This window comes from Manis javanica, chromosome 13 (assembly GCF_040802235.1).
Source record: "Manis javanica isolate MJ-LG chromosome 13, MJ_LKY, whole genome shotgun sequence".
Lineage (NCBI taxonomy): Eukaryota > Metazoa > Chordata > Mammalia > Pholidota > Manidae > Manis > Manis javanica.
Genome location: NC_133168.1, coordinates 85,011,835 through 85,038,753, shown reverse-complemented (window position 1 = coordinate 85,038,753; position 26,919 = coordinate 85,011,835). Strand labels below are relative to the sequence as shown.

The following is a 26,919-nucleotide window of genomic DNA, read 5'->3' as shown; positions in this document are numbered from 1 at the left end:
AAAATGAGAGGAATTGGGCTACTTTTGAAGAGTTTGAGTCTAAGGGCTCTTAAAATTAGATAAAAAGCAGCTTTAGCAGGCAGTGTAGGGGTATGTGGTAGTGAGGGCAGAGGAAGCCAGTTGGATTGACTAGTCCTGGCTTTAGGCCAAAGGGTGCAAGGGCAGCACTGCCGCAGGCTCTATGTGCATTTACAGTTTTTTCTCTAAATGTAACACTGAATAAGAATCGCCAGGGCTGAAATCAATACATGCACACTCACAGGAGATTTTTATGTGTAGCCAGGTTAGAGAGCCGTAGAGAATCACTGATACAGTCAAACCCATGCAGGTGTAGTGCTGACTACATCTTCCTTGGTGGACAGGTGGACGAATGCTTAGAGCAGGAATCCCCAGTTCAACGTATCAGAATGTTTTGAACTCTCTTTGGTAATCCAGAAAGTGAATGCATAGACAATCTTTCTATACGCATCGTTTAAAATATTTATGGTATCCTAACATTTTATATTCAAATGTAGATGCATATGTTTTAATGTGTGTGTTTCCAGCCTTCATTGTTTGCACCACTGTATGACTTTCAGAGAACTGAAAAATACATCTTCAGAGTATATTTTTAAATGGCTACCACTAATCAGTTGGGAAGGAAAGGATTATTTGCAGATTGTTTTGGAACAATTTGTTGCTACAGTATGTAGGTAAAACAATTTGATTATTCAGTGCACATTCCATACTAAAAGAAACTGCAGATGGATCAAAATTGGATACAAATTAACTTTTTTTTTTTTTTTACTAGTTAACTTTTTAAAGCAAAAAAATAAATAGCAGACTTTTGGAGTGGGGGGAGTTTAAAATCTTAAAAAAGAATGGAGATACATCCAACTAAATGACCAGAAGCAGATCTTCCACATACAAAAAGCTGGAAGCTGGAAGCCCTTGGTTTAGAGACTGTCACTCTGATAGGAACAATCACATGTGTATTGATGATGTTGTAGGCGTTCCAAGATGGACACCATGCTTTGGTTTTGGAAGGAGGAAATCTTTCCTCATGACAGAGTGAATCTAGAAAATTCATCCAGCTGCCCCTCGTCATCTCGCGGGCAGGCTTCTTCTGGCAAAGCAGTGTTCGTGGCCTCTGGCCATATCAGGGGTTCCTGCCATTCTTAATAATAAATTTAGTAGTCAAGGAAAATAGTCCTTTTTGAGGGGAACTCTCAAATTAGCTGGAATTATCAAAAGTAACTCACCCTGTTTGGCGTACGTCCTGCCATCTTCCTTGCCTTTCTTACAAGAATTGATGAGACATTCCAACACCGGTACATAACCCTCTTACCATTTTGAAGCTTTTCTGTACTCTCAGGACAGAATAAAGAGGGAATGAGAGAAATAATATGACACAAATGAAAACCCAATGCCCAAAATCTCAACGTAGTGCTGGTAGCCTTTTCCTGACTATTAAGAAGAGGCATAGCATTCCTTTTCCCCATTATTCTTACTTTCTCAACACCTGTTTCTCTGGCTTCTGAATGTCTCAGGTGTTTGTGTACTGCCTCCCGCCTGCTTTTTTGGCTGGTTCTCTGCTGATGAACTCCTCCCTCACAGAGGAGGCAGGCCTAGTAAAAAGCCCTGGGGTTCAGCTGGTCCGGTTTGCTCTTGTTAGCCTCTCTAATGAGAAGTTCCATCAGGCCGATTGAAATCATGGTAAACCGAGTCTGAGAGTGATCTATGGGGTTTCATTATTCACACTATTACTCTTTTCTGTGATTGGCGTGGGTTGTATTATCATTGGAAACATAGACACAGTGGAAGACAGCACCAGACTGGTAATTCAGGAACTTGGGTTTTGTTCTTAACTAGGTCACGTAGCTAGACTTGTGGCTCGGCTTTCCCTCCTTATATTTGCTCGTCTGTGACGTCCCGGTCGGACCAGATGGTCTGTCGGGTCCCTCACAGCTCTGTGGTCCCCCGGCTAGGTCATGAAGCGAGTGCGCACGGAGCAGATTCAGATGGCCGTGTCCTGCTACCTCAAACGCCGGCAGTACGTGGACTCGGACGGGGCCCTGAAACAAGGGCTGCGGCTGTCACAGACTGCCGAGGAGATGGCGGCCAACCTCACAGGTAACCGTGCTGGCCGCCCCTGGAGGTCATGCCTGAGGGAGCCAGCCGGCCGTCCAGCATCCCCAACGGGCAGCACCGGATGGATGGCTGGTGCTGGCCTCAGAAACACTACCTGTCCATCACAGCCATACTAAAATGCCACTTCTAAACACCTCCTTATGCAGGATGTCATAATATAATATGATTATGATTTTAGAAGGAATGTAGTCCTCCTACAAACTATTATCCTACAAGGCCCCCGTGGGGCCAGGGTTTCTGTCCCTTCTCCTGTAGCCCAGACCCTAGCCCATGATGTCAGGTTTGCCGGGTGAATGATTACTGAGGGTCTGGAGTTGGAAATACTGGCCTCATAGATAGGTTCCTGAGGTTTTTATTATTTGCTTTTATTTTTTTGCTGTTGCTTGTGTCGAAACTGGATTTGTTTTTAGAAAAATTTGTCTTGAATCCATCTGGAATAATAAATAGCTGTTACTCAGCTGGTTTGTGAGTTTGGGGTTTTTCATGATGCAATTTTCTTATATTGAATCTGTGCACTGGAGATTTTGGAAAAACTCTTCAGGGTAATGGTGTGCCACTTTCCCAGCTCTGGGTAGAGGTCAAGGTGGCAGTGCCCTCCCTGGCCCGGCCCTGGTCCTTCGTCTCCGCCTAGCCTGGACTCTGGTTCGTCTTTGTTCCTGTGCTGCCTTCTGCCCTTCTAAGCACCTGTCACCACCTACTCCGTCCCTTAATGGTTTCACCCTCCTGACCGGGAGGACCAGCCACTTCAGTTTCTTATCACCTTCAAAGATTCTTCAGCCCTGAATCCACACCATTCTTTTCTTCCTTCAGACCCTGACGAGAACAACACAAGAACAGGGCCAGATGATGAACTTGGACTAGATTAATAAACGCCCTACTGTCTCTGAAGGATGGTGAACGTACAAAGCCAGAGTAATTCCTTCCTTCTAATACCACAGCGTTTAATGTGCATTAATAATCTGCCGCCCTGTGTTCATGAGATCCTGGGGCCAGTGATTCTGTGCTGTTGATAGAAAATAGGAGCAAGCACTATTAAATAGCCTTTCAGAATTTCACTTTTCTGAGCTGTCTTAGTTCAGATATAATGTTTTATTAGGGCAGCCACTGCTGTTCCTGGAAAACTACCAGGAAAGGTGAGAAACATGAAATATGATTATCATAAGATTTTGTCCTAGGTCTTTCTGTTAATTAAGTAATCTGAATAAATGTGCCTTCATTCAGCTGCCCTGTACTGAACATCTGTTGTAGGCCAGATGCTGAAAAGTTCTGGAAATAACTAAAATTTGATCCCAGCTCCTGAGGAGCTTCACACGGTAGTCAGCAAGTGAGATGGACATCAGTCATGTTAGAGGGTCTGATGTGAGGGGGGCGCCTCAGGTTCTATAGGAGCAATGAAGACGGCCATCTAACTCAGCCTGGCAGGTCCGGAAGAGCTTCCCAAAGGACTTGTGGGTCCTAGTATATGGTCAGAGGTCCGTAAACAGAAGGAATGAGCTGAGATTCAAAAGAACCTCTAGAAGCTCCCTGGGCGACACAGCCACCAAGGGGATCTTTCGAAAATCCACACTGGGCAGCTCGGACACCCAGCCACCTCCTCTCTCCTCCCACAACCACAAAATGGGTAAGGGAGTTTTGGGGGGGTTTTTGGAAAGTATGTACTCGCAGAATGGAGATTGAGTGCATGCTTGCGTGCTGAATACTGAGGCTTCAGTCTTTTCCTCCCTTGACCCATACCCCCACGAAGGTGACAGCGGTCCCTCCCTGGTACATCTGACCTGCCTGGGGGCACCGCCCGTGTCGTCCCGGGCAATGAGAGCAGAGTTTGCATCAGTTCTGCAGCGCCTCCCTCTCCGCTGTGAGGGAAACTTACCCACTTGCGTGAAAAACAGAGACGGAGTGTTACAGAAGAGACTCAGAGAATCAAAGAGCAGAGAGGAAAACCAGAAATACTGTCACTGATAACCTCGGACCTAGAAGAGAATGATCTTTTTTTAATAAAAAGAAAAAGACATTCAGAGAACCAGAACTTTTGATACATGATAGTAAAACTGCAAAATCAGTAGAAGGCCTGCATGTCAAGGACGTGTCCCAGAAAGTAGGGGGGAAAGACAAAGAAATGGGACATGGGAGGGAAGATTAAAGGATCCATTCAGGTCTAACCTTGAAATAATAAAGAGTCCCAGAAAGAGAAAATAGAGAATCAACAAGATATTTCAAGAAAATTTCGCATAACTGATAGAGTTTCCAGATCGGGAAGGGCCACTAAGTTGCCAGCACAGTGCTTGAAAATAGATGGGCGCCCAGGTACATGATCGTGAAACATCTGGGCGTGGGGTCAGACGCTTCTAGATGGGTCGCTCATGAACTTACATGCCTGTCCTCTGCCATTCAGCCTGTTCATCCTGTGTTTTGTATCTCTCATTCCTGTTTCATCATTTTCTTGGGTATCAGGGGGGAGAGGAGATGCCTGTGTGTTGGTCTGTTACTTTTAACCAGAAGCCCCAACACACTTTGAAAATCTACTTAAGTGTCTGTTGCTATTGATGTACGTACACTATTCCATCCGCCCTCCCACATGTTGGATTTACGGTTGTCTTTCCTGTCCCCCATCCGGTGGGGCTTGTCCTTGCAGTTCAATCAGAATCTGGCTGTGCCAACGTCGTGTCTGCAGCCCCTTGCCAGGCCGAGCCTCAGCAATATGAAGTACAGTTTGGACGGCTGCGGAATTTTCTCACTGGTAAGTACTCAGCCCTAGGACCTTTTTTCTTGTTCAGAAAGCACCATGCAAACTCCCCAGAACCTACCGTATTCTCGGTGTGGTGTAGGTACTGTCAAGTCAAAGGGAGTTTAACATCATCTTTACATTCAAACTTAGGATGTGTGGGAATGCCTGAGAGGGCTAAATCATGAGGCTACAGTTTGCAAAGGTGTGGCTCCAGGTTTTTCTGTCACTGTTCTATTCATGGCCTTCGGTGCAGTGGCTGGCCTGGTGTGGTCGAAGTAAAAGCTGAAGCAGCCACAGGAAGAAACGGCCTCAAATGCAGTGTGTTTGAGATGTATGTGGTTGTTACCACGGATAATGTAGTATTGCCTCAAAATGAGTTTGTCCCCATTTTCCAAAAGCACAAGGCAGTAGTCCCTCTGAATCAGCAAGACAGAAAAATGAGAAGTTGGGACTGGTGTCATGACCACTAAGACACAAAATCTCTCGATTGAGTTCTAATCCGTCCTTCTGACTCACTGTATGACTTTTTAAATGGATCACTTTTAAAAAGCGGGCTTGTTTAGCCTTTTGGGGGCCTCTCTTTCCTCATGTGTGAAATGAAGAAGGCAACCCAGAGGCCGAAGCGAATGCTTTCACCCAGTCCCAGATGAGTGCTCACGATTCTAACGTGGGAAAGGTTCTCGCAATAGCAGGCCATGTCGTCTCTGGGGATTAATCAAAGTCCTTGTATAGTACTTCCTTTATACAAAATACCTTGAGGTATAAAAAATACAAAACTTTCTCTGACCTAAGGGGGATTGAGAGCAATTAGTAGGTATTGGTTAGCGGGCAGTTGTTGTTGAAATATTTTGCAGTTGTTTTATTTTTCTGTTTTTAGTTGAAAAATTCTCAAGTTAATCGTTTTTAATGGTAAAGATGCATATAAGGTGATGGATATATAAACCAAAATAATATACTTAAACCCTCTTAAAGTAAGTAGAAATAAATAATGTCACTTAGATCCTCAATGGTTAGTACTTTAAAGGAAAATCCACATTTCTTGTATTCTGTGGTTGGGGGAAATGGACAAAATACTGCAGGAAGTAAAGGTGACAAGGTTAAAAAAACCCTCAGAGGTTTACCTTATCAGTGTCACAGATGTTGAGCGATGGCATTCATAGGCAGGGAGGAGTCTGTTAAATGGTTAAAAAAATGAAAAAGTCTTGAAAATTAAAGTCTGTTTTAGTAAAAAGAGTCTATTATGTTTAAACTGGAAAGAAAGAACCTCCATTAATATCCTCACGTCATATGTATGTTAAATACCTCAGAACAGTGATCAGCCACTTTCCAGCCCCAATCAGGTTAAAAAAAAAACAAAACACCAAGTTTATAAGAAGGATTTCCTCGGGAGGTAAGCAAGAACTTGGAGATAAGTTATTTTTAATCATTGGCACTGGTTTTCGAGGCTTTAAGCAAAGAAAAGCAATTTAAACCCGTTTTTAGGAAGTTACTCTACCTGTTTTTTTCCCAGCAGGATTAAGTTTAAGTCTCCGTGGTAGATTTCTCTCGCCAGTAGGGGTGGAGAAGCTCGTTTAGGAAGAAACGCCTCCCGTCTCTCAGCCCTCCTCGTTTGGCCCGTATCTGTGCTGAGCACTGACTGCATGCCGGGCAAGATAGGCGGAAGAGCAGACCGCCTACGAAGGGAGGCAGACAAAGCCAGTGCAAAGCCCCAGCGCGTCCTAGAGACGCTGCAGGAACTCACGCTGTGGGGGGGTTCTCAGCATGGCTGTGACCCACCTCCGTTACGGGGGACACTGAGATGCCCATTACACAGTGGCATTTTATAGATCTTTGTTTAATCACTAAAGTGGTAGTTATAATAAAATAGACTTACTGGGATAATTTTATTACAAGCTATGAACACTTTTGCAGCTAAGAATTAATACATTTAATTGCTCACGCACGTGATGCGCCCTGGTATGGTTTTCTCTACTTGTCTCTCTCGCCCCAAATTTGTCCCTTTCGGCTCTTGATGTGTTCCTTAAATATTTCCCAGAGCTGTTAATGAAGAATAGCCGCCACCTCCTTGTATTTGATGGTGCTGTTTTATTCCTAATACGTGGCGCCTTCCTTTATTCTCTCCCCATAGTTTCCTTTGTTGAGAACTTTACATTTCTGTAAATTGTAACCTGTCAACCCTCTCCTTTGTGATTTCTTAATCTTACTTCAAAACTGAGAAGGTTGTCTATTATTTTGCCTGTAATTTAACATTTTAACCCATTGGTCACAGGTTATTTGGAGGGGGTGAATATATGTTTTCCTGATGGGCTGCTTTTCCTGCAACATTGTTCTGTGCTCTCAGGTCGCTAAAGAACGTTCAGGCCAAGTCAAATGAACAAGTATTTCCTGAGCACCAAAATAAAGTGTAAGATGTAGTCATTCACCTAAATTGGAAGCTAATCCTAACATAAGAGGCCAAAAGTAAAAGTGGTTAAGTAAAATTTGAAAGTACAACCACTGACGTGAGCGTCAGTCTGGAAGCAGTTGGTGGCCGCATCTGTAGGGTGAGTAGGGGGCCAGCCTACGCCCTGCAGTGCTTGAGAAACAAGGCGAGGACGGAGCGGGACCCAACAGTGTTGCCCGAAGCAGGGCTTGGTTCTGCGGTCAGTTCATCAAGGTGAAACCTCCAAGGTGCAGGAGTGAAGGAAGAGCTGAGGATAACTCGGGCCCTGTGACGAAGGGCACTTTTAAGGCATAGAGAACAGAAATAAGGCAGGTTATCATTTTCATGTTGCTGCGATGGTGCCATCCCCCTGTGTAGCTTGTAGGAAATCTGAGGTTGGGATTAAGAGAAAGATACAGGCTTGTGATGAAGAACTGAGAATTGGCTTCGTGGAGGTGCACATCAGCGTGTCAGGAAATGATAAATCTCAGAGGAAGATACGGAGAAAGATAAGAGGCCCCAAGGTTGTAGCCCCCGAATGTGTTTTCCCTCCAGAAGTCATCTGTGGGTGGGCGCTTCTCGGAGCTTGCCGAGGGGTGGGCCCTCCTCTTCAGGAGGTGTACTGGGATGGGCACAGTCTGGGTCAGGCACTCTGGATTTAAACACATTCGTAGCAAAATGAGGAGGAATATTTAAATGACAGAGTTGTCATTTCCGTAACTGGTCCCGTGGCTGTAGCTGGTATTGAACTACCTCCTTCTACTACCCATTCTGTATCCCTTTGCCCTGTGCAAGCACCTTGGCCGGTCCTGGTTCTTTACCTGATGGGGCGACCCAAACCTTCATCCCTGAAGGTCCCAGACCAGTATGAGTCCTGCCTTAGCTGGGTTGCTGTAGTTTTCTATCGGCCTCAAGCACAGGGCATGGTGACACTGAGACGCCCTAAGGGGCGTCCTATGTTGCAGACATCTCTTCTTACCTCCACTCTGTTATAGTCAGGAGCAGTCTCCCCACACAGCACAGCAACTCCGTTCTTTGCCTGATGATTCAGAGGCACATGGAGCCCCCAGTGGCCTAGTGGCAGTCTTGACTTTCCAGTTCAGTGGACTCGCTGCTGTAATTTAAGTTCACCTTCAGCAGAGAGAGCATGCTGGCATCATTTATCAAGTCAGGGAGACAGGATTCCCTAATGTAGTGTTCCTGAAATAGGCCACATATGGATTCCTTTTAAAAAAAAAATGCTTGAAAAAGTGGTAAGTGATGATTCAAAGCATTTTATATTAATTAAGTATATACAAACATTTCCCTAGATAAAAAACCTTTGTGCTTACTGTATTTCTGTATGAAACCTAAACTCATTTACAAATAATGTGCAAACAAAACCACAAAAGCAATAAAGTTCAAATACGCAACAAGTGACTGTAACGAATGGGTTTTGCCAGATGTGCTGCTGCAGACGGGCACAGGGATGGACTGGTGGCCGTGGCCCGGGACACCTTTCATTCGTCTTCCCCACGGCACGGTCGCCCTGTCTCTGCTGGCCTGCAGGTGAAGGACTGGGAAGCCTTTGCTCCATCACTTTCACAGGCGTCAGATATGCCTCTGAGCCTGCAGCAAAGAAAGCTGTACGCTTTCTTGAACATCCTTTGTCATAAAACTTTATGGTGTTAAAGTCTCAAATTAGTACATGGTTTCATCTTAACACAAAAATGTCTCATCTGTAAATTATCACTGCAAAAGGGAAGTCTTTTTAAACAGAATCAGAATGAGGACAGTGACATGTATGGGACAGTTATGGAGAAATGCTGTCATCTTAGTGCTAGGACATGCCAGCCTGGGTAGCTAGACATGTTAATGACCCTGCTAAAATAAGTTATTTGATGTTACCGTAGACAATGGATGCCAAAGCAATCCCAAAACAAAACAGAGCACTGAAATCACATGTCAGTACTTAGTAAGTGGCCATCCAGATAATTCTGAATATATTTGTGTTCATTTTTTCTTCTTTAATGATCAAGTAAAAAACTTTCTGTGAAGAACTCATGGTCTCCTACAAATACATGTAGGGGCCCTGAAAGGTCTGAGGTCCCTCATTTGAGAAACACTAATGTATTGGGGAAAAACTACCAAACCTTGAACCCTTGGGTATAGCTACTGAATTGCTGTGAGAACTTAAGCAAGTCACTTAACCTCTCCAGGCATCAAATCCCTGATTCGTGGCTGCCTTGAAGACCAGGTTGCTGGGCTTCAGAAGCCATGCTTTCCTTCTTCAGTCAAAAGGCTTAACGTTGAGCTTCCAGAATTCTGTGTCAGGCTTATATTTCAAGCAAAGGCCTCAGAATATAGGTCCTGAAAAGAAAGTGTTACATGATGGTAGGGTACCCGGGAGAGTCACTTCATTCTGTGAGATTGCAGAGATTACAAATCCCTCTCTTTTTTTCCTTACAGATTCCGATTCCCAGCACAGCCATGAAGTGATGCCTCTCCTCTATCCTCTCTTTGTCTACCTCCACCTCCACCTGGTCCAAAACAGCCCCAAGAGCACAGTGGAAAGTTTCTACAGCCGCTTCCACGGGATGTTTCTGCAGAACGCTAGCCAGAAGGATGTCATCGAGCAGCTACAGACCACTCAGACCGTCCAGGACATCCTGTCTAACTTCAAGCTTCGCGCATTCCTAGACAACAAGTATGTGGTCCGACTCCAGGAAGACAGCTACAACTACCTTGTCCGCTACCTCCAGAGCGATAACAACACCGCCCTGTGCAAAGTCCTCACCTTGCACATCCATCTTGACGTGCAGCCCGCCAAGCGGACAGATTACCAGCTCTATGCTGCTGCCGGCTCCTCACGGAGCGAGGGCAATGGCTTAGAGTCCGCCGATGTGCCCGCCCCCATGCTGCAGAACGAGGCCGCCCTGGAAGTCCTGCAGGAGAGCATCAAGCGCGTCAAGGATGGCCCGCCGTCCCTCACCACCATCTGCTTCTATGCCTTCTACAACACAGAGCAGCTGCTGAACACGGCGGAAATCTCCCCAGACAGCAAGCTGCTCGCTGCTGGGTTTGACAACTCCTGCATAAAACTGTGGAGTCTGCAATCCAAGAAGTTAAAATCAGAGCCCCATCGAGTAGATGTGTCCCGCGTGCACTTGGCTTGTGACCTTCTGGAGGAGGAGGTAGGAACCCCCTTTTTACTTCCATTCACCTGCCTCACCTGTTTGCTTAGAGTGTCCTCACAGGTCTTACAGAGAACGAGCTTCATTTATTTCCCTCATCATGTAGCTAAACCCAAACTGATGCCATGTAACCTGTCGCTCATGCCTAACCTGGAAGAGGTGAAAACTATTTTCAGCAACATTAACTGAATGTTATTAATGAATAATCAGTACTTATTACCATCTGAAAAGTGGGTAACATAGCCGAGCCTAATTAGAGACTGTCAGCTGATACTGGGATTTACAGTAAATTGTGTGTGTGTGTGTATGTGTGTATAGTACATTTGTGCAAATATAAACACGTAGGACTGCTGGGTCAGAGGATCTACATTTTAAATCGTGATGAATTTTGTCATTTTCCGGACTCACCAACAGGAAATGAGCACACGGGCCCCCCACCACCACCCTCACCCACCCTGGGCATCATCAGGCACTTCCAGGCCGGTGCAGGGCCTCTGGCTTCAGGCGCCCCAGGGTGTCCCCACACCCCATTGAAAAGTATGGACACAGTATAGGTGGCATTTCCTCCATCACTCAACATAATGGCCTTGTTTGGGGATGGTCATTGAAAACGACAGGCCTTCAGAAATAGGTGGGCAAAGGGAGATAAGAAGTGCACTGCCCAGAGTTAAGTTCCCCTGAGAGTGACCCCCACCTCAGCTGGGGGCTGGAATATTGTTGTCATAGCACCACTGAAATTCAGGTAACTCAGGCCTGAGATGGAAGATGATGGGAATTACTTTTATTATTATTGTTGTTATTGTTATTATTATTATTATTAAGGTATCACTGATATACACTCTTACAAAGGTTTCACATGAAAAACACTATGGTGACGACATTCACCCATGTCATCAAGTCCCCCCCACACCCTGTTGCAGTTGCTGTCCATCAGTGTAGGAAGATGCCAGAGTCTCTACTTATCTTATCTGTGCTACACTGTCTGATGGAAGTTAGTTTTGATGCACAATTCTTTGCACAGGGCTGGAAGCTTAAGGAGTGAGGGAAAAAAAAGGACAAGTTTATTTAATTTGCTAAGGATATCAGGAATATTGGGTGCACAGATCAAGCCCTTTTCTCCCTCCTCTTGTTTTTTCAGTCACCTTCCAGGTAGCATGGCCTTTGAATTTTCGTTTCTTACAACTGGGACGATATAATGAAATGAGTCGGTTTTAATGAGTAAGCAGTCTGAATTCCAATGTACAAACTTTGATTTCTAGAATTTTATACTACCCTCCAAAATATGTTCTATTACACATGTCTTTGGATCACCCATTTTCTCTTTTCCTTGGAAACAGTCCTAGCCACTTGGGAGTCCTCCTTGGACAGCTGAGGGATGCTGCCCTCCCTGGATTTCAGGTTTCTGTAACTACCCCTACCCACCTTACTAGCTTTTTTTTTTTTTTCAACCCAAGTTGTGATCCTCCTATTCTGCTGCTGACGGGGTTTCCTGTTTGGGATTTCTACACCCCCAGCCACCCTCACCCCAGCCCGTTTTGTCACAGCATTTTGAGGAGGTTCTTTTTAGTTTCCAACCAGGATCATTTGAGGGGAAACCAGGTATAAATTTTGTTCCGGTGATTGGTTTCGGATGTCTCTTCAGTGAAAATTTGGACTTTCTTTTTCCGCTATAGGATTCACAATTAAGATCGAGACTCTTTATACAAAGGTAAAAACCCACATGCCCATTAGAAGCCAAGCGTGTAAACACTGAAGCCACCTGGCCCACGGAGGTGACAGGAAATGAGAAGGCACCATGTAAACCAAATTAAAAAGCCAGTTTGCCATCTGTACTTTAACCTTTGTGAAGCTATCACCATTGCAACCATCAGTGGATAAAATATTTTAACAGGAGGTATTTAAAAACAGTGATCAGACAACAACATGCATGGACCTAGGGGGTATTATGTTAAGTAAAATAAGTCAGGCAAGGAAAGACGAATACCATGTAGAATCTGAAATACAAAACAAACGGACAAAACAGAAGCAGACACATAGGATACAGGAGGTGAACTGCTGGTTACTGGCAGAAGGGGGCGAGGGCAGGCAGAACAGGCGAAGGGGGTGAAGAGGTGCAGACTTCCAGGTCTAGCATAAAGAAGCCATGGGGATGTGAAGTGTAGTGTCAGGACCATGGTCCATAATATTGTAACAACTTTGTCTGGTGACAGGTGGTAGCAAGACCTGTCATGGGGGTCATTTCATAGTGTATAAAAATATCAAATCGCTGCGATGTTCACCTGGATATTGTATGTCATTCATACCTCAGTGAAAATAAATAAATTAAAATAGAGTAGTGATCAGACCCAGCAGTTGCATTTCTAGATATACGCCCAAGAGAATCAAAACCCTATATCCACACACATTTGTACATAAATGTTCATAGCAGCATTATTAATAACAGCCAGAAAGCACAAACATCCATCAGCTTGATCAATAAATAAATAAAATATGGACTGTCCTGGCAGTGGAATATTATTCAACCATAAAAAAGGTTGAAGGTACCTGATATATGATACATGCTATAATGAGGATGAACCTTGTAAACATGCTAAGTAAAAGAAGCTGGTCACAGAGCACCAACATATTACATGATTCCACTTACAGGAAATGTCCAGAATCGGCAAACCTATAGGGAAAGAAAGTAGATTAGTGGTTACTGGGAGCTGGGGGGGTGGGGAGTGACTGCTAATGGGTTCAGGGTTTCTTTTTGAGGTCATGAAGATGTTTTGTACTAGATAGTGGCGATAGTTGCACCACTCTGAATATACTAAAACCATTGAATTGTACACTTTGAAAGAGTGGATTTCATAGTACCTGAATTATATCTCAGTTTTAAAAATATATATCAAAAACAGTAACTTAAAGTTCCTGTGTAAGCATGAAATCCCCTCTGTTAATTAGGCCAAGGAAAGCCGGATCCGCAGCACTGCCCTCTGGCTTCTGGGAGCTCCCCCAGCCTGAGGACAGCATAGACCAGCCTTTGAGGAGCTGCCCACTGGCACAGCAGGCGGCTCCCCTCGCCCCGGACTGGAGGCCCCTCCTCTGACCTGAGGCTCAGAGCGGAGGGTGAGGCCTTCCCCTCAGTCCTGGGGCCACAGGACGTGGAGGGAGAGCTGCTCCGCCTTTGCCCTTGTCGGTGACTGTATTTTGAGTATTCGAGCAGCGCGGCACAGCCACAGATACAAGGCCAAGGATTTGCTCCTTTTCTCCCTGTGCATACGGCTGCCCTTGTCACTGCCAGCCTCCTGGCCCCTTCATCCAGCAGTACAAGGCCTATATTCAGTTCATTAGGTGTCGCCTGTTTCTTCCCAATCTAGTAATCTTTAGTTCTGAAAAGTAAACAAGTCAGTGTTGCCAATAATACTCAGTTCTGTCATTTGTATATAAATGTCATTTAGATCTGTGCCGGCCAATAGGATTATACTGTATGAGCCATATAGGTAATTTAAATTTTTCTAGTAGCCACATTAACAAAGTAAAGAGAAATGGTCAAAATTAATTTTCATAGTATATTTTACCCAGCCTAATATGGCCAAGATGTTATGTCAGTGTGAGCAATATAAAAAGATTGTTGATGAAATCTGTCACCTTCTCCTTTTGAAATCTGGTGTGTATCTCACACTTACAGTGCACGTGCCTTCACGCTGGCCAGGCTGCTGCCATCTCACGGAGAGCAGCGCCTTGCTAGCTGTCCAGCCTGAGCCCAGCCATATGTAATTTCTGTGAGTTCCACTGGCAGCAGCTGGAGAACGGCCCATGGCCAAATTTCAGATCCCAAAAGGTATCCCTGATCTAGGAAAGACCGGCGTGTGAGCTGGGGCCGTTGGTGTCGATGTCCCTGTGCAGGAGCAGACATCGATATCCAGCCTGGGATTGTCATGTCCCCCTTGGTCTAGAGCAGGGATCAGCATGCCACAGGCAGGGCATTAGACAATATTTGAAAATCTGTTCATTGTTTTTTTGTTGTTCTTCAATTTCTAATTTATGCATGCTTTATAATGTACATTATATAGTTTACTATTATGCAAAAAGACTTCACAAATTGAAAGTTCCTGCTTAGGCTGCATGCCGAGTCACTGTGCAGTGTTCGGTCAGTTGTGGGGAGTTTGGGGGCTGTTATTCCGTTGGCATGACAGGGAGGAGAGAGTCTGTGGGCTGGGTCTCCGCCCGTCAGCCCGCTGCTTGTTTGGGGTTCCTTGCGGAGCTGGATGGAGCCATGGAAGAAAACGTGGCTGGGTTATTTTAAGCTGTGGTCCTGGCAGAGAGCTGATAGTGATGGCCAGGAGGAATGTTCTGGTTTGCCCATTTCTGGGTTCCCTAGAGTCAACCCAGCACTTTTCCCTCAGGCTCAGGAGATTAGCAAAAGGCCCGGAAAGTGCCAGCTCAACGGCCCCTCCATCTCTGAGCACACACACCGTTCAGGTCCCCTCTCAGCAGGCGAAGACCCACATGTGTAACTTCCGGCTCCAAACCAAGCCCACTTCAGCCTCCCAGACGGTTAACATGCCCTTTAACTTCCAAAGGATCTTTGTAGAATTTATCCAGGGTCGTTTTTCCCTCCCACCGTTCTTGCATGATAAACATTCTGGTTGTAGCACAGTGAGTCGTTCTTAAAATGTCAGTGTTGTCACCTCTTTGGAAAGGAAAATTACTAATATTCTTGGTAACTCAGTAGAACCTCCAGGTCCCAAATGCTTGTGTGGTTTTAATGCTGAATGTCTGGAATAGCCCTGTTGAATATTCATGCTTATTTTCTCTTGACTTTTCCCTCAAATACGTGCACTTCGGAGGTGTTCGTTTCGTTTTGAATGTAATGGTTTTCAGAAACGAGTGAAAAGGATGCCCTCCTCCTGTGTAAGAGCCTTTAAAGACTTTTCTACACCAACAAAGCCAGTTGATTCCAGAATCTTCATCCTGCTTCTCATTTTTCTAACGTTTAATTGAAATCCATTTTGATTTATGAATTCCAGGATTGAAACAGCTTAGTTTTGAGGAGCTTGTCTGATCGAATGCAGGGGAAATGGATCTTGAGCACAGGGTGCTTGTGAGAAGAGAGTGAGGGAGGGGACCCTTCCAGCACTGTGAGCGGCTGTCTTCTGGTCTGTCCCTGCACACAGGCATTTTTTTTTTCCCCAAGAATCACACGCATCACTTGGCTTGGTTCAAAACAAGTCTGAGCCCATGCCTTGTTTCGTTACTTTGGGAGAATGAGACCCTCTGGAAAATCACGGATTTCAAACTTCATCTGTGTTTCTTTGGGGCTGCCCACAGTTTGTGCCCGCTCACGGGTGTGGGCGTGAGTTACTGATGGCTGTGCCTCTGTGGCTTAGTATTAATTCTGATATGCTCAGGGTGTATTTTGGCTAAATTCCTACAGTGTTTCTGTATTGATCTCAAAGCGAGGCCACACGGCTGCCTTCATCATTGCCCCCAGTCGTGGAAATAAATAATGAACGTGCCAGGCTCTTTCCTAATGGACTGGCAACTGGGAGCAGGATAGTTCGGACAGCAGCTAAAACCGACAGATGAAGACATGCCCCTAGGTTAGAGTCTCTAAGGACTTTACAGAAATTCCAAAGTAAATTTTTTTCAAATGACATATATCATTTGAAACTTTTGACAAAATATCATTTGATTAACAATGATGGGCAGCAGAGGCCGCCTTTCATCAGCATTCATCTCTGTTTCACTCCACCTGAAGGAAAGGCCCCCGGTCAGCACTCGGTGAGAACAGCCTTTGCATTTCTGTCTTTCAATCTGACACCGTCTTAGCCACAAGGTGAACTCAGAGAAAGCAGCTTGTAGGCCGCACATGTTGTCCTCGGTCATCCAGTGATGAGTTCTTCTCCCAGGGTCACCCACGGGTGGACCGTGGTCATCCATGGGTCTATGCCACTTTCCCAAACATTCCCCTCAAAATAAGAGGTTTGTTTTTTTTTTTTCGGGACATTTTTGTTTCCCATGGCAGACCACTAAGAATCTTCTTCTGTGTGTCCCCTCTGCCGTCTCCACCCCCCGTGTGCAGGACGACGAGGCTGACGCCGCAGGCACGGAGATGGAGATCCTGCGGGGCCACTGCGGGCCTGTGTACAGCACCAGGTTCCTCGCCGGCAGCTCAGGGCTGCTGTCTTGCTCAGAAGACGTGTCCATCAGGTACTGGGACCTCGGGACTCTCACCAACACTGTGCTGTACCAGGGACACGCCTACCCTGTGTGGGACCTGGACATCAGCCCCTACAGCCTGTACTTCGCCAGCGGGTCCCATGACCGCACCGCGAGGCTGTGGTCATTCGATCGGACATACCCGCTGAGAGTATACGCAGGACACTTGTCTGACGTGGACTGTGTCAAATTCCACCCTAATTCAAACTACTTAGCTACAGGCTCGACGGACAAGACCGTCCGGCTGTGGAGTGCTCAGCAGGGGGACTCTGTGCGGCTCTTCACGGGCCACCGAGGCCCTGTGCTTTCTCTTGCCTTTTCTCCCAATGGTAAGTACTTGGCATCTGCTGGCGAGGACCAGCGGTTGAAGCTATGGGACCTGGCCTCTGGGACCCTTTATAAGGAGCTGAGAGGCCATACAGACAACATCACCAGCCTCACCTTCAGTCCGGACAGTAGTCTGATTGCCTCCGCATCCATGGACAACTCCGTGCGGGTCTGGGACATCAGGAACACGTACTGCAGCACACCTGCTGACGGCTCCTCTGGAGAGCTGGTGGGTGTGTACACCGGGCAGATGAGCAACGTCCTGAGTGTGCAGTTCATGGCCTGCAACCTTCTCCTAGTGACTGGAATCACACAAGAAAATCAGGAACACTGATTTTTATCTTCGGTGCAACAGGCCTGGGCAATAGTGGAAAGCCTCCGGGTCGCAAGTCTTAGGACGAACTGAGATCGAATCACTGACTGGCTGTGAAAGACTCCCACGCCTCCCCCTGCCCCTGTGCAGACATCCTGAGTGCATGACGCCTCTCCACTCGGCCCCCGAAGTCCAAGGACTGGGGACGAGGAAAGGCAGTGGTAAGTGGATGTGAGGTCAGCTTTCAAGTTCCTACAGAGACCCTGCCACGCCCTCCTGCGAGCGCCTTCAGCTCGGGCCTCTGCCCCATCTCCCTGTGGGTAAAACTGAGGTGCTGCTCCTCCGCTCCGAAGATGCCTGCGGATGGCCTGGCCAGGAGCAGGGCCCCGCGTTGCGGGCAGGACAGAGTCTTTGGTGTAGGAATGCGGGGTGGGAACTAGGAAAGGGGGCAGGGGTCATCCTGGCAGAAAGTCTCTCCTTATCCATCATCACAAAGAACCAGGATTTTTTATTATTGTTATTATAAGTATAATAATAATTATTATTATTATTGAGAAGAGGAAACCTAGCCCTGGCAGAGGGGCCTCCTCTGCTCTCATCTTTCAGGTCTTACTCCTGGCACTGGCTGTGATACTTGGGGTTTTGAGGTTCAGGGAATTCAGAGAATTTGGTAGCACGGTGTATTGGGAGAGAGGGGAAATTTCTGGGTGACAGAGTGATCGCTCCAGCCGATGTGTTCTGGAAGTGGGTGGAGGGTCAGGTTGAGAAGCCTTGGGTTCTTGCAGTGATGGGGGGGTGAGACAGATCTTTTCCGTGGCTGCACTTTTAGCAGCTCTCTCCCCCGAAATGACAGGTTGTGATAGACAGGAAAAGAATTTGAAGTGATAAAGTCAAAAGATAGAAATTGTTGGATTTCCAGATGATGATTTATTCAGAGGTGTGGCTTTTTCCACGTCTTTTCCTCCTGAGACCACCCACTCCCACCTCCTGCGTTGAAAGAGCAGCTCAGTGAACACTTGGTGAAATCGTAGGTACACATGCACGCTCGCACATAAAACTGATGCTTTGAGGATAAAGCAAGTTCTGATTTGTGGGAAAAGGATGAAATATTTCTGTTTTCTGAAAAGAGTTATTTTGTATTTTGTTTTCTATTAAAATGCATTTAGTTTCAAAAAATAAAGTGTTGGCATCTCATTTACACTGAGGACAGGCGGGCTGTATGGTCTGTCTGCGGTGACGTACAGCTCACCCCTCGTGAGTGTAAGAGCCAATTATTTAGGCCACCTGAGTCCCAGTGGAGGTGCATTTTAATATGTTCCTGTGTTCTCTTTGGCTTACTTTGAATGATGATTCCTCTTGGCATTCACATGGATTATTGATGACATTTAATCCTGTGTATACACCCAAGATTGCTAACAGGAGATAACACATATTTTACCATCTACAGGTATTTGCTAAGATCCTACTTTGGGTTTTCTGAAGATCCCATTATAAAATATCTACATGGCATCATAAGAACTGTGTTATTTAATTAACTCCAACTATTTATTTATCAAACAATTTCAGATAAAGGACTCATTCAGAGATTTAAATGATGTCAGCATTTTTTAAATGTACTTCCAAACATAATTTTCTGGCGAGGACACCAAGAACTATTGGGATACTAAATAGGAAGATTCTAGAATCCTATGCCAAAAAAAAAGTTTTTTTACTTGAGCCTAAGATGCTTATTAATAGGAAATGTTTTTTATTCATAAAAATGTATATATTTGAAGCTTTGAAAGAAGGATCCTCTGGCAACTTAGTCAGACAGCATCACCTGCCACATGTGCTGCAGGTAAAGCCTAGAATTCAAATGTGTTCTTATCTATAATAAGTGAACTCTTACATTAGACTGTGTGGTATATTACTAGAAACATTAAAGTCTCTAAATTGGGCTGACCTGTTCTCAGAGGTAGAAATATCACTGATTTGGGGAGCTTTTATGTTTGTTTTTAATGCAGAATTTCTTTGATTAAACACAAAAATGTGTTATTAGGTTGGTCAGTCTTCATAGTACCAATCATGTATATACTTTGTGATTTCAGCTCAAGCTCTTAATGATCTGTATATTTGGCCTTTTTTTTTCCTTTTGTGAACTGACTTTCAACATGGGGTAATTCAGCTTTATGGAGTGCGCCTCACAATTTCCCCAAAATCTTAAAAATACTATAAAGGGTGTGTGTGTGTTTTTGCCCACAAGGGTCCATAAGAACATGGTCACACGCTTCAGATGGCTCTCTTGCATTGATTTACTTTATCTGCAGAGCAATCCTGGGAGTTGGACAGGCCTGGTGGCTGTACCATTTTGTAAATGAAATACCCAAAGCCCAGGAAAGCTACATTATCTATACCCACCAGGGAAAGCCACATGTCTTGGATGTGCATATACAGAATCTAGATTCAGCAGGCTTGAGTTCTAGCTGGAGGGTATTAGAAAAAAAAAATGTTAAACCCTCCAAAAAGGAAATATGAATATCAATAAGCTATTTAACAAGCATACATGCAGTGTTCACTATCTGCCAGAAACCACCCCAAGATCCTATTGAAAATAGTTCATTTTATCTCCATTAACAACCTTATTTTTATCCCCGTTTTACAATAAGGAATCTTGAGACACTGATGGATTAAGTCACTCAGCAAAGGGTCCCACAGCAAGTTGTCAGAGCCAGAATCCGAATCCAGGCTGTCTGGTTCCAGAGCCCGTGGTCTGGTCCATGCTGTTGTCTCCCTTCACTTCCATAGGACCAGGCAGAGAGTGACCTGTGGTCTATACAGCGGCCTTTGACCTCAGCACCAGGGAGCACCAACCTCCCACACAGCTGAAAATCCATGTGTATGACTTGACTCCCAATAGCCTACTGTTGACCATGAGCCTTACCAATAACGTAAAGAGTCAGTCAGCGCATTTGTCAGCGCATTTGTATGTTACATGTGTCATCTACTGTGTTCTTACATAAAGCAAACTAGGGGAAAGAAAATGATTTTTCAAAGTGTCAAAAATCTCAAAAAAAAAAAAGTTCCAATATATTTATTGGAAAAAATCTGCGTATAAGTGGACTCACACAGTTCAAACCTGTGTTGTTCAAGGGTCAACTAAATGTTCCTGCAAACAAATAAGCCACAGGCAGGGTCAGGAACTGGTGATCGGGACACACTTAAACAGTATATGGCTAAGAAACTTCAGAATATTCTGAACCACAGTGATAAATCTCTGCAGTATGTTAAGGTGGGGGAAAAAACAGCTGAAATCTCTTCAACTGACAGGCTTAAAAAATCTGACTGTAATTTTAGTTTAGCAGTGGACTGGCCAAAAGAGAAAATGAGGTTACAGGAAAGTAATTGAATAGAGATGAAATGGGAAACAATTTAAAGTTTTATATTTAAGATACAGCTTTTAAGGCTATCTAGGATTAGTACCTTTTCATTTGCTTTATTCTCAAGCAAATTCTTTAATTCTTTATTTGCTTTATTCATGTATTTAAAATGTCTTGGTTGTATAAAAAAATCTATTGAATATGTAGGCTTCTAATTTTGCTATGGATTAAAAGATGAGTCTCTACTTCAACGTGTGTTTCAGTTGCATGTTTTAGAAAGTTGTCTATTATATCTATGCCTGGCCCACATCAAAGATTCCTATCATTGACACCTATGTAGCAGCAAGAAAATGACTCTGAAACTACTTTGTCATAAATGAAAAACCTTCATTATGGAATTTAAGGAATGCAAACATCCCTTGTCAGTTTGACTCACGAAAGGACAACTTAGATACCCCTGATTGAAGTTCCTAAAAGAAATATTTTTACATCAAATGTGTGAGTGTCTATTAGCAGACATTGTGTTGGTGGAGATACAGTGATAAGCAAAATTAATACAGTCCCTGGCTTAAGTGTGTAGTTTAGGGAAGGAGGCAGATATTAATAATATCATAAATAAATACATAATTTCAAACTGTAGTAAGTGCTATTGAGGATGCAGTGGAAGAATTTTCCAGGAATCTAATTTAGATTAAGCATTCAAGGAAAGCTTCCCTGAAGAATAATTAAGCAGAGGCATGAAGCGTCAGGCAGGAGTCAGCCGCGCAGAGTTCAGAACGGTGGTCCAGACCCTCAGATGGGAAAGAACCAGGTCCAAAGACACCCTGCGGGGCTCAGCAATGTGAGCAAGAGCCAAAGAGGTGGCGTGGCGTGAGCCTGGGTAACAGGCAGGGCTGCGGGCACTGCCAGGAGCTTGGCTTCTTGTCCCAGGTGGGACGGAAGCCCCTGAAGAGTGGGGAACGGTGCGATCCGATTCCCACCTCAGTGTCACTGGCAGCTGGAGGACACAGCATTTACAGCTGGAATTCCACTTCAACATGAGGGTAACAAGCAACACTTCCTGAACTCGGTCTCTGCTGAGCCCTGCAGGGCACAGCAGAATGAGGGGGAGTCAGCTGACGTGGCGAGCTGCCCCACGGAGGGGCCCCTGGGGCAGGGAACCAAGAGGAGCCTCAGACCAACAGCCCCTGAGGCTGAGTCCAGCCTGCACCTGCAGGAGTGAGCTTGGGTGCAGATTCTGCCCCACTGAGCCTTGGGTCAGACTGCAGCCCCGGGAGGCCCCTTGCCTGCAGCCTCCTGATCCGCCTTGAGACAGGCATCCAGTGAAGTCTGGATGCGAGATTCCCAACCCTCAGAAACCGAGAATAAAGGTTCTAAGCCTCTGGTTTGGAGTAACTTCTCATGTAGCAATAGATAACTAGCCCGTCCGTCCCACTCCCAAGTCCACTCTTTCAACTGCTACACTGTAGAAAGTGAAATAATTACTGATTTTAAGAAATCACTGGCAGCTATAAGGGACATAGATTGAGGGCTTCGGAGTGAGAGCGAGGTCAGCTAAGGTCACTGCAGCCACCCAGGGGGACGTGATGGCAACACGGACTGCAGGGGCACAGTGGAAATGAGACGTGGACAAGTCCAGGGAGTATTTTAGAGGGGATTTGGCTGGCCTAATGAAAACCCTGGAGGAACAGGAGGTTTGGGGGGAAAGACCAAGAGTTGTGTTTTGGACCTGTTAAGGTTAAGTGCATATGAGTGAAGGCATCAGAATGACCTCAGGGTAGACAGGCCCGGAGCTCAGGAGGGAGGCCTGGGCTGGACATGCTAGTTTGAAGACTATTCGTCAAGAGTGCCTTCTGCTCTAGGGACAGAAGTCTGGCTCCAAGTAGTTTTAAAAGTAAGGAATGGTACTGGCTTAACAGAAAGTCTAGAGGCACTGTGGGTTTCACATACTGCTCGCTAAGGGCCTGCCTCCATTCTGTAGGTCTGCTCTGCCCTGTCTGTGGGTGGCGCTATCACAGGCTAGCTCACAGCCACGAGGGCCAGGGACCCCCTCATGCCTAGTGGGGGTGTGAGCTTTTTTCCATTCCTCACTCGTAAGAGCAGGGGAAAAACTTCTAGAAGTCCCTCAAAGCTCTCAATTTGTAGCATGCCTGCTCACTGAACCAGCCCGGGCAAGGGCAAGAGACGCTGGGAAGTAGGTGGAATTTGAAGCCTTGCAGACAGATGCAACTACCAGGGAGAAGCACGTAACAGTGAAAGGAGATGAGCACTTAAGACTGTGCTTCCAAGTTCTGTAACACGTGCAGGTCAGAAAGGAAGAGATGCCAGCCAAGGAGGTAAAATAGGAAAGTGCTTCCAAACAGGAGTGGTCAGCTGCGCCGGTGCTACTGAGAATTCAAACAAGGATTGGAAAGCGTCCATTAGATTAGCAGGCAGGTGGCTCACAGCCTTAGCCCTGGCAGTTGTAATGACTAATGGAAACATAAAAGCACTGAAATGGATCGAAAAGTGGAAAGTTATAGAAATACAAATACGGACACTTCATTTGTGACTGGTGACACAGAACAACGGAGGCGTGACGTGTTTTACCGCAGTGCTTAAAACAACTGGCTATCTACAGGGAAGCAATGAAATCAGACCATGACCTCACTCATCACAGAAATCAATTCCAGGTAAATGAAAGACCTAAATGCAGCCATATAGAGCGTTTAAAAGAATGTCCTCATGACCTTGGGGTAGGAAGACATTTTTAAAGAAGCAAAAAGCCCTAACCAAAAAGGCAAAATATTGATTAAATTCAAAAAAATCCATTCATCAGACTCTCAATGAGATATCACCTCACACCAGTCAGAATGGCTAATATCAAGACAAGAAATAAGTGTTTGTGAGGATGTGGAGAAAAGGGAACCCTTGCACACTGCTGATGAGATTGTATGGGTGCAGCCACTACGAAAAGCAGTATGGGGGTTTCTCAGCAATTCAGCCCTGGGAATTGATGCAAAGAGAACAAAATCACTAATCTGAAAATACATATGCCCTCCTATGTTTATTGCAGCATTATTTACAATAGCTAAGGCACAGAAGCACCATTAATGTCCATTAAAAGATGAATGGGTAAAGAAGAAATGAAGAAAAAAAAAGTATACATACACAACAGAATATTATTCAGCCATAAAAAAGAAATGAAATATTGCCGTTTGCAACAACACAGATGGAGCTAGAGGGTATTGTGCTCAGTGAAGTAAGCCAGACAGAGAAAGACAAATGCCGCACGATTTCACTTACATGCGGAATCTCAAACAAACAAAACAAAACTGAAATAGACTCATAAACACTGAGAACAGACTGGTAGTTTCCATAGGGAGGCTGAGGGAAATAGGGTGGAGGGAGAAAAAAATAAGAATATTAAAAAAAAAAAAAAAAACTAACAGGCGTGAATGTGAGAAGTCGCTGTGATGCATGAGCAGCACACGCTAGTGTCTAGAGCAGTGCTGGGGGGCGGAATCGCAGTCAAGGGGGGGTGTTCCCACCCCCGCCCATCCTGCCTCGGGGAGCGCCCTGTGGGGAGGGGAAGCTGCGGCTAAAATAGGGATTGTAGAACTGAAGAACTGAGGGTTTGTTTATCAATTTAAATGTAAATAACCACGTGAGACTAGGGACTAACACAGTAGACTGCAGAATTCTAAAGTATACGAAGGACTCCCACAGATCAGCAAGAAAAAAGCGTGTAGTCCAGGTGGGGTTGAGGGCAGGAAGCAACAGTCTTACAGGGAAGCATTTCATAAAAGAAATCCAAATGGCCAATAAGCAAATTAAAAATTACTCAACCTTGTATTACTCATGGAAATACAAATTTAAAACAAGTGGAGAGAAAATGAACAGCCATCAGACTATCAACATTGTTCGGGCCTGGGAATGCCAAGCTTTGGGGCACCGGCTCCTAGGCTGGTAGGAATGTACCTTTGGAACCTGTGTGCCCAGAGGCATGGCATCATACAGCCAAGATGAAGAAAGGCGGGCTCTGTCGTTACCAGCAACCCAACTCCCACCCTCCCCAACCCCCAGCTAGAAAGGGGTGTTCACACCCACCAGCGTACAGATGCAAAAACATCTGTGGCAACACTGACCTTTACTTCCCAAAGCTGGAAACGCGCTGAAAGCCCATGAGTAGAAAGGAGAAATACATTAATAGTCATATGCTGACAAGCTGTGTAACAAGACAGATCAGGCCACAAGCAACCACGCGGAGGTCCTTACGGTGTGGAATGAGGAGAATGAAAGACAAGGTATGCCTACAGAATGATTCCATTTACACTGAGTCCAGACCAGACAAAACTCACTGTCTATATTTTTAGAATGTGTACAGAGATGGCAGGGATGTTCCAAGCCTTGACTTCAGCAGTGTTTGCCCTGTGAGAACTGCTCCTTACGCGGTGCAAAGTTTTACGTCGTTAGAGTCACAGTGAATCTAACAGAAAAGTTGATAAGGAGGTGGAGAGCTGAGCGAGGAGTGCAGACAGCTCTTCACACCCGAAAGGGAGCAGAGGTGGGGACAAGGGGAAACGAGAGAGAATGATTTTGTTTGCCCGTTTCATTTGTTGTTGTTTTCATGAAAATCCGTAAAGCAGGTGCTTTCAAACATTAGACCTCAGCCCACAGTAAAAAGTACACTTTACACTGTGACCTAGTATATGTATACACACATACATATAGGGCTTTATTGAACCTAAGGATCCGTTGATTGTCAGAGGCACTGTGCTTTTGTACACCATTTTTTAAACTCATCTAAAGACGAACAGTTCTTAATTACAACTTAGAAGTTTTATGTTTATTGAAAGTACTTTTATACTTCGTAGTTTTCATGATATAAGTGAAATATATTGGTGTTGGTGTTCCTAAAACTTCTTCACCTGAGTCCAGCTTTCTGAACCAGCCATCATACCTAAGTTTCCCTCTGCCCAATACGTGCCTGACAGAGCATCTTCAAAGTGCGCTGCTGCTGCCTCCAGAATTTTCTTCCGAAATTCTCACTGACACCCACTCTGCAAGAGCTGATGTTGGCATGTTCATCTTAGGTGAGAAGACAACCACTCTTTTTCTTCCTCCCTTACCTTGTCCTTAGATACTCAGCAGACCGGAACCAGTGGTGTGCAGAGGTGCAGTCCTGGCGCCTGGACTAGCCCATCCTTCACACGTCACAGCGAGCATTTGGCTGAGAGCAGTTAAGTACCATCCAACGGCAAGTCCTGTCCTCTCCCAATTCCAGAGGTGTTCAAATTCTTTAAATAAAATGATGTCTTAGACTCAACACAGTGGAGTGCATAAGAAAACATTTCCGTATACAGTGTACTGTGTTGAATCAATGAGGAGGCCACTAAGGAGGCTGTTCCCTGCAGAGTGGACAGCGCTGCTCTGGACCCCTCTGAATGCTCTGGCCTGGGGGTGGAGAGAGGGCTGGTGTCCATGGAGAGGAGAGGTGGGAGGTGGGGGTGCTGGGGTCAGATGTCCTGGGGTCGTCCCTTCCTCGGTGCTTACAGGCAGCAGGCAGGAAACTGAAGGGAGCAGGAGGAGGGAGGTGAAAAATAAAAGAAAGAGCGTATGAACCGGTATGATTTATTTCGGTTCACTTGGATTAATACTTCTGCATTAGATTCACAACACTCATCTTGGACAAGAGCTACGCTGACTAGAGCCAGCTGCTTGGCCTCTCTGTGTATGAGATCGTTGTCTCAAAACCTGAAGGGAGAAAAACCTAGAGAGTTCAGCTAACACTGGCCATTTTGCTTAGTGCCATCCCAGGAATGCTGACCCCTTCAGCCGGAACCTGATTATCCCACAGCCCAGGGGCTTTGCTCTCCATCTGGTTTCCGGGAGAAGCACTGGATGTGCACATACCTGTAAGAAAGTAATCTGGGCTTTAGCAGGATGGTGCCAGGGAGGGGAGGTTCGGGAGGGGCAGTGGATTTTTTTTTTGAAGAACATTATGTTTACTAGGGTCCCCCCTTCACCAAGTACCCCCCCCACAAACCCCATTATAGTCACTGTCCATCAACTTAGTAAGATGTTGTAGAATCACTCCTTGTCTTCTCTGTGTTGCACAGCCCTCCCCGTGCCCCCCTCACACTATACCTGCTAATCGTAATGCCCCCTTTCTTCTTCCCCACTCTTATCCCTCCCTTCCCTCCCATCCTCCCCAGTCCCTTTCCCTTTGGTAACCGTTAGTCCATTCTTGGGTTCTGTGATTCTGCTACTGTTTTGTTCCTTCAGTT

The 26,919-nt window shown here is 45.4% G+C and overlaps 1 protein-coding gene across 4 annotated transcripts in view; it reads left to right on the top strand.

Moving 5' to 3' along the window:
• TAF5L (TATA-box binding protein associated factor 5 like) overlaps positions 1–25,982 on the top strand; it is a 32,705-nt gene extending 6,723 nt beyond the window's left edge. Inside the window, exons 1-5 of one of the 4 annotated variants that reach the window (XM_073219978.1) lie at positions 1,968–2,112; positions 4,763–4,867; positions 9,726–10,450; positions 16,518–17,515; positions 25,773–25,982. In XM_073219978.1, coding sequence (XP_073076079.1) covers positions 1,971–2,112; positions 4,763–4,867; positions 9,726–10,450; positions 16,518–17,315 — 1,770 coding nt within the window. In that variant the 5' untranslated portion in view covers positions 1,968–1,970 and the 3' untranslated portion in view covers positions 17,316–17,515; positions 25,773–25,982. Of the gene's footprint in view, positions 1–1,967; positions 2,113–2,940; positions 3,752–4,762; positions 4,868–9,725; positions 10,451–16,517; positions 20,902–25,772 lie in introns of those variants that run through there. The other 3 variants (XM_037008273.2, XM_073219980.1, XM_073219979.1) reach the window with 3 other exon arrangements.
• The last annotated feature ends 937 nt before the right edge of the window (positions 25,983–26,919 follow it).